Source organism: Taudactylus pleione, unplaced genomic scaffold (genome assembly GCF_031769625.1).
Source record: "Taudactylus pleione unplaced genomic scaffold, aTauple2 ptg000845l, whole genome shotgun sequence".
NCBI classification, from domain to species: domain Eukaryota; kingdom Metazoa; phylum Chordata; class Amphibia; order Anura; family Myobatrachidae; genus Taudactylus; species Taudactylus pleione.
In genome coordinates, this window is record NW_028285247.1 from 4,422,381 (window position 1) to 4,436,325 (window position 13,945).

General features: G+C 45.2%; 2 protein-coding genes across 2 annotated transcripts in view; one reads left to right on the top strand and one right to left on the bottom strand.

Moving 5' to 3' along the window:
- MMP23B (matrix metallopeptidase 23B) overlaps positions 1 to 13,945 on the top strand; it is a 53,274-nt gene that overhangs the window by 7,954 nt on the left and 31,375 nt on the right. Inside the window, exons 2-4 of the mRNA XM_088458616.1 lie at positions 2,040 to 2,164; positions 9,059 to 9,198; positions 10,137 to 10,304. Of these exons, the coding sequence (XP_088314742.1) occupies positions 2,040 to 2,164; positions 9,059 to 9,198; positions 10,137 to 10,304 (433 nt within the window). The remainder of the gene's footprint in view (positions 1 to 2,039; positions 2,165 to 9,058; positions 9,199 to 10,136; positions 10,305 to 13,945) is intronic.
- LOC148474415 (uncharacterized) lies at positions 13,247 to 13,945 on the bottom strand (the record flags this gene model as incomplete). The annotated part of the gene is made up of 1 exon (XM_088458683.1): positions 13,247 to 13,945. A coding segment is annotated over one exon (699 nt), but the record flags the coding sequence as incomplete, so codon positions are not given.

Here is a 13,945-nt window from a genome sequence, read left to right on the forward strand (position 1 = left end):
GGCAGGCACGCCCCCGGCACGCCCACCAAAGGGGGCGTGCTGTCAATCAACATCGACAGCACGCCCCCTTTGGCGAGACCCGGAGCGATGGGAAGCCCGTCGTGCGCATGCGCAGTGGGGAACATCGACCCACTTGCGAGCATACTGATGCTCGCGAGTGGGTCTGAATGACCCCCACTATTCACTGGAGGCATTTCCTACATTGTTTGGTACTTTGGGTCTATATATAACTAAGATGGGTGTGCTGAACCAGCAGATTGCATTTCGCGGATTGGCGGTGACAACATTGCAAGAGTCAATGTAGGGAGGTTAAATATCCTTTGGGAATTGATTGTATCTACTGTATTAGGTCCTGCTATATCCATCAATGTGAATGTGTGGATCTAGGGAAGACAACTGGCTGGGAGGATAGGGATTACCAAATGTTCTCTTTTATGGGAGTCGATGCGGGTCGATGTTGAGGCCCTGCACACGCGCAGTGGCCACAATGCACGTGCGCAAGCCCTGGAGCGAGAGAATAATTCTCTCGCTCCGGGGCTCACTACAAAAGGGGCGGCTGTCGATGGTGATCGACAGCTCGCCCCGCTTTGTAAGCGGGATGGGGGGGTGGCTGGCCAAAAGGAGGCGTTCCCGAAGGAATGCCTGCCGTTTGGGGACGGCCCCACTGACATCACTCATGATGTCAGTGGTGAGCTTCCGACTCTATTAGAGCCGAAAGCTCACTGGGGTTTGCGGCAGACGAGGTCTCGTTGCAAGCCCCTATGGTCGCGATGGTTTTGACCATCGCGACCATCAACCTGGCCGCTCGCTAAAGCTGTGGGTGGTCATCCACAGCTTAGCGAGCGGCCAGGAGGCCAGCTCTTTACAGAGAAGCGGCCGCCCTCATTCAGAGCGGCTCTGAATGAGGTCCTCAGTCCACCACGTCTTCAGCTACCATTCCAGGATCTGCAGAAATAATCTGACATTCCCAGATAATTTTTATATTAATACCTTAAGTGTATGCATACTGTACTAATGATGAACACCCTATATAATAACTGAAATTCCAACATTATCCATGCTGTAGGGTTGTAGCTCTCAGTGGGAGTAATAGCCTTGGGACCTTTCATCAATAATAGGACTATTTTTAATTTCACCCTATACAACAAAATGGTTACTACTCCCTGCGCCTGTCACTGGTGATTACACCCACAGGGGGAAGGTTTTGCTGTGGAAGACGTCCCTGTGCCTTTGCATGGGGAAGCCTATTTATTGTTTTGTTGCAGTACCTATTCTGTTATCACATCATATCAGTGGCATTCCTAGCTTCATAAAACTAGGGCTGTTTAAAGTAATCTAAATAATAAAAATAAAATGAGCGCATGCCTCTTGATACCCTCAACCTGCCCCAGCAGCAGACAACCTGGGCTGGATTACACTATAGCATTATGTATGTGGAATCCTGCTGGTCAGCACAGCAATAGCAAATTGGGAGATTCTTCTTGACTCCCCTGAGTATGTCGGGGCTTATTTAATGAATGTTATACACAAGTGAAAATGTTGACCATGAAAGACATAATTGTGTCCACAGGGTTATCATCTGTATGTCTGGGGCTGGGGCTCACTATGGTTCTCTTATATAGGGGTCTATTTACTAAGCAGTGTTTGGAGACAGAGTGAAAAGTGATAAGGTACCAGCCAATCAGCTCCCAACTGACATCTCACAGGCTGTTTGAAAAATGACATTTGGTAGCTGATTGGCTGGCACCTTATCACTTTCTTATTACTTTTCATTCTGTCTCCTAACACTGCTTAGTAAATAGACCCCTGAGTGTTGAAGTTGGCTTGAGATTGGGGGTCATTGGGAGCTGTCTGTTCTTTAAAATGTATTTATTTTTGTGTTACGACGCTGGTACTGTGAAATCTAACCAAATGCAATATGTATCCAAATCAAGGCTAATGTAATCTCAGGGTATTTATGCACTGTGTCTGATGTATTAATTTTCCTTTTACGAAATGTAACTGTAGCCCCTGTAGCTGATGTTTTCACTCTCTCTAAGGTAGACTCTGTGGTGGCTCCAGTTCCGGCTTTTCATCTAGCATATCATCCGTATCACCTGAGGGCTAAACGCTACACCCTGACACCAGGCCTGCTAAAATGGGACCATTACAATTTGACTTTCAGGTATGTACAAAATAAATGACTGGAAGAAATATGAAAGCACTTAGGGGCTGAGACCGAATTAGGTGCAAATCGGTAAGTGCTCCCACATTGTGTATACTAACAATATTTGTATGTTCAATCATGGGGAGAGTTGAATGCATCTTGCTATGTGCACTCCTGCTTCCCATACGTATGCTACAAGTCCTCAGCATTTGTGTGCATGTACTCCAGCCTACACTAGGTTTACAGATAAGCCTGAAAACTTGCATATATACATATATATATATATATATATACACTTACGTGTATGTCCAACTCTGTATAGGCCACAGGTCCGCCAACTTCTACTGAACTTTAGTGTATATGTATCAAACCTTCTAAAGAGTAGAGAAGTCTATGGGGCATACCCAATTGGGCGTGAGGATTAGCGAGTCAAAAATCTTGCGCCCAATTTAGAAATACCGCAGGTATGCGCACTCGCGATACCCGCGATATTGAATTTCTAAAATACTGGTCACGGAGTTTTTAGTTCTGATAACCCCGCGGTGCATATTTTTTGCTGAAAAAAAATGGACCACTTACCTTACCAGAGGTCTCCAGTAGTCTTCGCAGCTCCCGGCGGCCTCCCCTCTCTCTTCTTACTGGAGAGGGGCTGTTGGGAGATGTAGTTCTCCCAGCGGCCATTACGGTGGGGGCCACACTGACACCGGTACACACACACACATACACACACATACTCACATATACTCACCCCTGCTGCAGAAGAGCCGGCTCCCGACGCTGGATGAAGAAGAAGATGCAGAAGACAGCGCTGCCGAAGGTAAGTAATTAAGAACTAATTAAGCTAATTGGATACTTCCAATTGCTTAATTAGTCCTCAGGGGGGGTGCCGCGGGGGTGTCAGAGCAAGTCCCCGTGATTTCTCGTGAAATCATTGATTTTAGGAAAAATCACACTTGCTCAGGAGGTGCGCACAAAAAACCTCCCGGCATGTGTTTTAAAACAAAACACGCACTTAATAGAATAGCAGAAAACCCGCACCTGCAGGAAAAACCTCGCTGGTGCGGGTATTTTGCTTTTCTTGCAGCCTATTGAATATGCCCCTATGAAGGCTGCTATATTGTGAGATTTATCAGTCCATTCTGGAGCTTGGTCCCGGCAGCTAATGCCATCTTCAAATGGCGTCAGCCCATAGTAGGTTATGGGCTACTCATCTGCATTTTCTGATAGTCTATCCGCTTCCAAGTCTTTGCTGGGACGATATATTATTTTCGCTTTACGAATTTAGTGGATATTATCACATCCAAACTGCTTTAAAAATGTGGCATGTGCTAAATAGACCCTGTCAATCTGGCGATGTTTGGACAGAACTACAGATCAAACTGATACAGAGTGAGTGGGGAATATAATTGGGAGCCATTCAGGTGAATTCTCCTGAATTGCAGAAGTTCTTGGCATTAATCCCCACAGTTCTACTAGTTGAGGAGATGGATGTGTTAAGCTGCATACACACACAACGATTTTTTTAATGATTATCGTTAAACGATATCGTTTAACGATAATTGATGGCAAAAATCGTTCACTTTCTGAGTCAAACGATGAACGATTATCGTTCATGCGCGTTCACGTTTGTAGTTTGTCGTTTGTAGTTTGTCGTTCAGTCAGACTTGTCAACTCAACGATTTTCCTTAAGGGAATATGCAAAAATCGTTTGTAGTTCATAAAAATCGTTCATGACATTTAGTAAATGAACAACTTTAGTAAACGATTTTAGTAAATTTTTTCAAGGGAAAAAATCGTTTACTCAAATCGTTCATTAAAAAAAACGTTGTGTGTGTATGCAGCTTTACAGTGTAGTTGTCTTTTAAGGAGATCTACAAAAAAAATCACACTGCTAAGGAACTATTGTTAGAAATATCTACACTGGTTGTATACAGTCTATGCTATCTTTAATTCAAGTGTTTACATTCAGTCACATAATTATAGTGTTATTGGGATTCACATAAACTGCTTGTAAACTGCTTTGTGAAAAATATTATCCACCTTTTGAACTTGTATATGTAGCAGGCATAAATCTGTATATCAGTAATGCACATCTGGACAGCAATAGCAGCTGTAGTGAATCCCAAGAGATGCAGAATAATCATAACATGTAATGTAAATAATTCATACTGGAAATTCCGGGTCAGGTAACATGTCAGTATAGTCCTATGAGATAAATAAAACGCACCACCGCTTGTCTAGATTAATTGAGGTTTATTAAAACCACGTGTGTGGATCTATACTCAATGTTGATACTGATGTGTTTAAATGTGGAGGAGTTGCTGAAATCAGTTAAGTTTTACATTTAATTGAATTTTAATTTTAACACAGCATTTGATAATAAGAGGATTTGACATTTTCTCTGTTCATTTTTTAGCTAAAACACACAGAGGTTTTCAAAATGTAATCATTATAGCATGTCAGGGCTTGGCTGCAGCCCAATACAATTTGTACTTAGGGCCTGATTCAGAGCCGGACGCTCTGACCAGAGCGCTCGCTCTGAATCAGGGCCCTCCTCCATGAAAATGGAGCGGCCTCCTGTCCGCTCGCATAGCTGTGGGTGACCACCCACAGCATATGCAAGCGGCCAAAAAGATGGTCGCGATGGTCTTGACCATCGCGACCATCGGACTTGCGACGGAGACCCTGCGGTAGGGTCTCCCTGCCACAAGCCTCGAGTGATTTTGGCTCTATCAGAGCCGAAATCACTCCCACTGACATCGTCAGTGGGGCCGGCTTCAGATGGTAGGTGTTCCCATGGGAACGCCTCCGTCTGGCCGCCACGCCCCCGGCACGCCCACCAAAGGGGGCGTGCTGTCAATCAACATCGACAGCACGCCCCCTTTGGTGCGAGACCCGGAGCGATGGAAAGCCCGTCGCTCCCCGGGTCTCGCACATGCGCACGACGGAGCTCCCTCCGTCGTGCGCATTATATAAAAGGAACTGCATAAAGGGGGCGGCGGCAGCTGGGGCTGGCATGGGCGCTGGGGGGTGGTACATTTTAGTTTGGGGGGGGGCACCAACATTTATCTTGCCTCCGGGCACCTGGGATGAAGTTACGCCACTGCACTGCGCCTCTACCTCCGTCACACACATAGGCCTTAAAAGGGGGGGGTGGCTTTGTGTCCAGCTCAATTCAGCCCAAACACTATTGTAATAGTAGTGGGCGGAGCTATGAAGCAGGAGGGCCCAGTGGTCCAACCCTGTTCACAACCCTAACTCTTGTGAACACTGCAGGCAACATTGTAATTAACACAAAGTAAAGCAGTATAAACCTTTATTGCAAAGTATGTGCACAGGTCCAATCACATACAGTATGAGGGTGGTTCAATAAGTAAGGTAACAAGACCTCTCACGTATGTAATGTTCTCTATTACATTCTACGTTTCCTACCGGCCCGAGCAGGTAGACCACTGCTTCCTCTCATGGCCGTTAGGCTGCACCTCATATCAGTCATGCGTACCAACATCAGCTGTAAGATGGGGCTGGCGGAAACCGGGTCACACATTGAGGTGCGTAGTGTGATGAGATTTCTGCCTCTAAGGGGCACATCAGCAGCTGAAATTCATCGCCAACTTGTTGAGGTGTACGTAATAACGTCATTTCATGGATACAGGTTTGGGTTTGATACGCTGCCTTTGATAATGGCAGGACAGACGTTCAAGATAAGCAGCGATCCGACCGGCCAAGCACGTCCACCAGATGGCAATTTGTGTCACATTAAAGGTCTGATTCAGTAGGACAGACGCATTTGAGTTAGTGATGTTGCTGACGAACTGAATATCTCAGTGGGTACTGTGCACAACATTGTTCATGAGGAACAGGGTACAGGAAAAGGCATTCATGCTGGGCACCGAAGCAACTCACAGAAGGTCACAAAACAAATGACATGGGATTGTCTCTCGTGCATTTGACGCGGTACCGTGAGGAAGGATTGCAGTTCCTGCAGCATATTGTTACAGGTGATAAAACGTGGGTGCATCCTGTGACACTGGAGATGAACCAAGCATCCATGACCTGGAAACATGCATTGTCCCAACCTTCAAAGAAATTCAAAACAACTCCATCAGTAAAGAAGGTCATGGCGACTGTGTTTTGGGATCACAAGGGTGTGCTTCTTGTTGATTTCCTCACCTAGAGAGATACTGTGAATGATGTCAGCCATTGCGACATATAGAGCCATTTGCGGAGGGTAATTCGTCAAAAATTACCTGGGTTACTGCGAACAGGCGTCATATTCATACACGATAACACTACGCCAGACTCAGCCAACCACATGTATGAGTTGTTATTGCAATACCATTGAGAGGTGCTGGACCATCCATCCTACATCCCTGACCTGGCACAGAGTGATTTCTATCTCTTTGGACCATTGCAGGAGCACCTCGGTGAAAGGCGATTCGCAACTGACAGTGAAGTTCAGCAAGCTGTCATGTCGCTTCACACTGATTTCTTCTATGTCGGGATAGATGCCTTGGTGTACCGTTGGAACAAATGCTTAAACACATATGGGGACTTTGTGGAAAAATAATCTGTACCAAGGCCATACTATTGATTATACGTATATGTACAAGCTGAATAAATGTACACAATGAGATCGTCTTGTTACCTTATTTATTGATCCACCTTTGTACATCATTGTTAGGACCAGGACTGCCAAGACCTTGGATGGGGATGGCTGGGAACCTAGCTCTCAAGTGAGTGTGGTAACACCCCCTCATTGTATATGTGCATCGAGGGTCATGATAACGGCATCACAGGCGGGCATGGTTTGTCTCCTTTGCTTGTCTGCATCCCTACAGAGGCCTGGGCCCTGGCTTTCCTCCACACTCTCAAGGGACCAGGTTACTAATATCTGCTTGAAAGTCTCCCTATAGCTTAATATACTGTATTTTTAGGGGCATATTGTTTTTTATCAGGTATTAGTCCAGATGATTATAATTCCTACCTACTAGTCACTAAGAAATGAAGTTTTGCCCAAATATATTAAAAAACACATGTAGGGAAGTAGGTTCCGAAAGGAGACTGTTCATGCAAAGTGTTAGAAGCGAAGTGATCGCTAATGTGATCGTCTTACTTCTCCTTTGGGACCCCACAGTGCTACTGTGCATGCGCAGTCTGCTGACCACTCATGAGCAGACGGCCATTGCCGGGGAGAGTTCCTATGGAACCCTCTCCCAGTAATTTCTACTAAGCGTAGCCCGCAGGCTATAGCGGATGATGCCATCTAAAGATGCCGTTCAGCAGCCAGGGCCAATCGAGAGCTTGGTAAAACTAATAGCCTAGCAGTGCCCATAAAACCAGGATTGACTCCAAAATTTTAACAAGCACTAATGGTAAGTGAAAACCGAGCCAAGCTTTGCACTTAATACAAGTGCAGCTTTAAGTTTTGAGGTCAAACCCGTCGAGATATACCTCTAGATGTCTTCAAGGCACCCATTAGCAGATGGTTGAAAAACAGTTTGACTTGATGGCTAATACAGAACCTGTGAATTCAGGAGCGGAGAGGTAGTTTTGTTAATTGCACATAAATTAAATTAGAGCCTGTATAAATATATGACTTTACCAAGATAGTTTGCATAAATTGAGAAAGGTAGTGGGTTGTGAATCCACTAGAGATACTGTCACAGGGGCCTATTCATCATTATTTGAGATGGCCCCATGCAAATTATGGATCTCAAACGCAACACAGTGATTAGTGGTAGCAGACCGAATCTACCAGAGCAATTCATTATTGTGCTGGAGCAAAACCCTAACACTACCACTTTTGCCACTAATACTAGCGGCAAAACTTTACACTGATGAATTTCACCCCTGTAGTGTTATTGCACAAGCAGGAACTTAGGTTATACACGCACATTGCAAGGGCTGAAAGAGGCAAGGATGCTATTGGATATCCTTCCTGAAATGCTGTTAGTTTCCGCAGGTTCCTTTCAGTTTTCTGAGTTTGCTGAATAGTCTTCCCCATACTAGTAACGTTACTGGGGACGCGTGCCATATGGGGTCTTCAGAGCCAGAGCCGTAACTAGACTTTTTGGTGCCCTGTGCAAGAAAGAGCATTGGCGCCCCCCTAATTTTTCCAAGGGACATAATGCACCCATAAAAGGGCCATGGCTTCTTGAGGAAGGGCCAGGGAAGAGATAGGAGAGGCCAGGAGATGCTGGGGATGAAATAAGAAGAAGCTACAAGCAAGAATGATAATAAACAGAAATTTGACAGGCCCAAAGAGCACCCCCTGACCTGTGGTGCCCTGTACGATGGCACCGGCCGCACTACCCTAGCTACGGCCCTGTTCAGAGCATAAAGACTATATCAAGGAATGGCTCTGACACTTACATACTTGTAAAACATGAAGACAGACTGTTTCCATAGAACATGAAGATGTTTCCGCATGTTTAAAGACGCCAAGGACAATGAGCAATAAATCCTGAGAGCGAGAGAGTCAAAGAAGGTGAGGCACCTATGAAAGAGAACTGTAATCAATAAGTGGTTATAATTAGGATGATGACTGGGAGAGTGCAATATCGCAGACCAAGTGCTTGGAGTGGTAACTGGAGAAGTAGGATGTCATCTGTATCTAAAGCCAAAGTGAGATCAAGGTGGATGTGGGGAAAATTCAAAGAAGTCTGTAAGGTGTTCGTAGTATTGGTAACATTCCTTTTACACTTGGTCTGGTTACAATAACTCTTGTTACTCATTTTGTTATTTTTCAGATCCTCTTTAAAGTACTTTGATTTTCATTGTGTCACAATAATCTCTCTGATCTAGGACACATCTGGTCAACACACATCTCTGACCACATAAATTTGCAGTTGCAGAACCACTATAGCTGTCTCTGTCTAAAATTGATTTTGTTCTTCTGGTTTCTTGCAGAATTGTGTCTTTCCCAAGAAATGTAATAAATGAGAGCGATACAAGAAGGGGCATAACATCAGCTTTCCGCATGTGGAGTGAGGTGTCAGCCTTCCACTTCAAGGAGGTCCCTGCAGACCAGGAAAGCGATCTCAAGATTGGTAGGGTCCTGAACTGGGTTATCTTTATAAGTATGTTCACATTCATTAGGAGGACAGTATGTAAGTGCCATATTGAGCTATTGCAATTATTATTTATTATTATTATTGTTATTGCTGTTCGACACACACTGCTCGGGATACTCTGTTGAAATGAATGCAATGGCAGGGCAGTGGCGGCCTCGGGCAAACCCAGACTGGGGCCAGGTCCAGACATGTCCATGCATGTCAGCGCGCATGAGCGACCTTGTTGCAAGCGTTGTATACAGATACATCAGACCATTCACCAAACTTTTTAGACAGACCTCATATATATATGTGTATGTACATATTCTGTCGAAAGAACAATTACAGTTCTGAAACGTTGATTTCTATTTCGGGACCCCATTGTCTTTTATTAAGTCGGTTTGAGTGCCACCCGCTACGCTGGATGTTTATTCCTTGTTCCTTTACTGCACAAGGTAATTGGAGGGCACTGACCGCAAGTACAACATTTTTGCAACAGAGTGCCGGCTACACATCACTATATATATATATATATATATATATATATATATATATACACACACAATATCATAAAAACTTATTAAGATCATATATCTGAGAGTGAGTGTAGGGACTGTCCAGATGGGAATGACTGTGAAGTGGTGGCCAGCTTTATTAAGCTGGCCACCACTTCACGGTCGTTCCCATCTGGCCAGTCCCTACACTCACTCTCAGATATATGATCTTTGCTCTGCCACATTTGGCTCAAGCCAGCACACAAATTTTAATTATGAGTATGGGTCCTGGCTTAAAAATAAACAGGACCACACCCAAGGATATTAGTTAATAAGCATCTGGAGTCTTGCATATGAAAAGCAGGGTGCCCTAGCAAGTGTGACCACAAAATATAAATATGGAAATACCTGATATATACAATTTGTTTTTCACTTTTTCAGGGTTCTATGGTATAAACCACACAGACTGCTTGGAGTCACGTATTCATTACTGCTTTGATGGAACAACTGGGGAGTTGGCACATGCCTACTTTCCGCAAAATGGGGAGATCCACTTTGATGACAGTGAATATTGGATTTTGGGGAACACAAGGTTCAGCTGGAAGAAAGGTTGGGATTTACTCAGTGAACCAAGAACCTAAATGGAGGACTTTATTTTATCTTTCCATATGTATAACAAACTTACCCTAATGCTCATATTGGGCCTAATCCTGAGTTGGGAGCAAAATAAAAAGAGCCAGTAATTGTGCTCCCTAGTAAAACCATGCAGTGCAGGGAGGCAATGTGCAGACATTTAGATTTGGGAGGGGTGTGTCCAAACTCAAATCTAAAATAATTTGTGGGCTATATGCAAATCTGCCAGTCATTACCCTACATGCAAAAATAATATATGTAGTTGCTCCAGTTGCATTGCAATATGGCTTGTTCAGGTACAAAGTTACTTGCTGTTTTTGCTTTGTTCCCACCAGAATCAGGCCCACTGACAGTAAATATGGGTAATGGCTCTTACACTTCTTCACTTAATGCAGCATTGTATTGAACATGTTGTGGTAGACAAGCAGGTTAAGGTGGATTGGGTATGATATCCCAGCTATCGGGATGCCGCAGTTTAGAATACTGACAGCGGCAACCCGACATCCAGAATACCGACACCCACTGGAACGCAAGGTAAGTATTTTCCCTACCCCTACCCTAGCCCTCACCCTCCCTCGCCGGTGCCTAAACCTAACCTCCCGCTTCCCGCACCCTAAACCTAACCTTCCCCTCTCTGCATCCTAATTTTAACCCTCCCTTCTGGTGCCTAACCCTAACCCTCCCCCTAATGCCTAAACCTAACCCACTACCTAACGCTACCCTCCCCGTGCACCCCGATACTTACCATTCGAGATGCCGATGGTCGGGATACTGGTGCCGGGATCCTGACCTGTTGGGATTTTGGTGCCGGTATTTAGACCATCGGCATCCCGCACGCCGGGATACCACCTACATCCCGGTTAAGGTCTACCTGTTGTAACAGAGGCTTCAGTAAGTTTTAGAGAGGTTGACTGTAAGAATTGAAAATAACATACATGTTTAATGTATGTTCATGGCATGGCTAATTTGAGTATTGGTTGCCTTAGCAGCAAATATCTGATATGTCATCCTGTACATACCTTGTACCAGTCCAGTGTAAAATCCTACACATAACTAATGAAAGAGGTCAGAAAACGGGCTGCTCAATTTCCTAACTAAATATTTTGAATACAAGTTAAAGCAGACCTAGGGGTGCAGCTAGAGGGGGCTAACGGACCATGTGCCCTGGGTGACAGAGAGGCGGCACCAGTGGGGGGAGCCGAAGCCACAATACCAGATGGGATTGAGCAGGCAAAGATGTTTTGCCCAGCACTCATCATTCCTCAGCTATTGCCTGGCTGATGTGAGCGGGCGATGGTGGCCATCTAAACTCTCGAGAAATCGGACTGGGCTCACTTCTCAGTGTGCTGTGTGGTGGTGGGCGCTTCTCCCAGTAGAAGACCCACCACCTCAAGTTTGAAGGCGGAGTCAAGTCTAGGGATGGCCATCGGTGCACTGTTCATCAATGTCACTATTGATAGTTCATCTGTGATTGCCATCGATGGCACAAAACCATCTACGGTGAACCATCGATGGTTTCCAACCCTTGATGAACACTGCTGCAGGTTGGCAATATGGGGCACGCGGGACAATAAGAATGGGGGGGTGGGGCTTAGATATCGATGGTCAATGGCCATCCCTGATACTGGCCATACACCTGCACGGCCAGCTTAAGATAAGATTCACATACGAGTTCCCGGAGCTCCCTGGCACGCCCGGAGGCATGATTTGTTGTTTTTCTCTGCACACGATCTGTCGTACGATCGATCCTGTGCCTCACGCGCTCATCAGGAAAAATATGGGGCACGGGACAATAAGAATGGGGGGGTGGGGCTTAGATATCGATGGTCAATGGCCATCCCTGATACTGGCCATACACCTGCACGGCCAGCTTAAGATAAGATTCACATACGACTCCCCGGAGCTCCCTGGCACGCCCGGAGGCACGATTTGTTGTTATTCTCTGCACACGATCAGTCGTACGATCGATCCTGTGCCTCACGCGCTCATCAGGAAAAAGTCATTGAAATTACATGAATGGACGCACAATGCATCCATGCACAAAATACACGGTACAATCTGCACCAAATACGATGGACCATATGGGCTGCACATCTGGTCATACGATCCGTTTTAGGAGCTGCGGGAGCGCGCATCGGATCGTATCCTACTCCAAAAATACACGATTTCTACTTGATTCATCGTAAGACTCGTCGAAAATCGTCCAATCGGCCCGAAATCATGCAGGTGTATGGGCAGCATAAGTCAGTCTGTGTGCGTCCTCCTGGGTTCAAACAGTTTCAGGAGTAAATGTTAATGAGTTCCTTGGCTCCTGAGCTTTATACATGTATCAGACGTGAACTGAAGGGCTCATTTGGCATCCTTATACTCTGAGGAAGAGGATGACATGTTGGGGTACATTTCTGAGGTTGCACTGATTTGTATAAACCTAGTAACGGCTGATGTTTTGCCCAGTGTATGTGATCATTAACCATAACATATAACACTTCAAACTTATCTAATAATAAAGACACGGAGACAGTAATGGATTTAAAAAACAGGTCAGCTATTTATTTAAGAAAGTTAATTTAATTATTTAAATACTTTAAATATTTTAAATATTGTATGGTGGCTGGAAGGACGGCACTTACACAGAGCAGCCCAACAATGCTAACTCAACAAAAACACAGCATTGCAGGCGTATATCCGCCCTATGGATGTCAAACCCTGCACTTGGGTATTAATCATAGACCTTCTAACACACACAAAACCATCCTTAGATGGCTGTACTGCCCCCGTAGAGGTGGTACAGTACTTCTCAACTTAATAGAAGGTAAGCACACCCAATGCACACACACTACACCCGGGCTGATGATAAGCCGTACTTCTCGCCAAAGCAAGGATCTACCTAAGAGAACCGCAGCCCGCCACCATACGCACTAGACCACCTGACTTATACCATCAAACAAACTCCCAACAAACAAAACTAAACCAGCCTCTGTTAGATGCACCCCATCAGGCCTATAGAGATGTTTATCACGAAACCTGATTAAAGGATGTTGGATCACAAAACCTCCCTGTGACAGCAGAAACTTCCCTACAGCAGCATTGATTTTCTTACGAGCCTCGTCCAAAGCTTTTGGAGAACGAGCACCACGCCACTGTAGCCTAGGGATGATGCAGGACCAAATCACTTTACAGAAAGGCCAAGCACCCATAATGAGGAGGAGGTCGGACACTATGTCAAGCCTTAAATCAAGGGAAATCCTGGAACCAATGTCGTTCCCACCCAGATGTATAACCAGCACTTTGGGGACACCAAACTGCCGTACTGCGGCCATCAATCTTGTCTTAAGAGACCCCCAACGCAGACCCCTAAACCCTAACCAGTGAATCCTCGCGGACTCAGGCCGTAACAGTTGGTCACTGGCATGGGAGGCCCTAGCGGCCCAAAAAACAAATGAATGGCCCACGATCCAAACATCCCTAACATCAAATATCGGACCTATAAGGGGCAGGAAAGGAATGTAAATAGAATTAGTAAATGAAAACAGAGTAACAGGAGAGAGACAGACAGGACGTAAAACAAATATTTTAGCAGCCGTAAGAAACCGACTATAACTAGATTGGGAACTTAA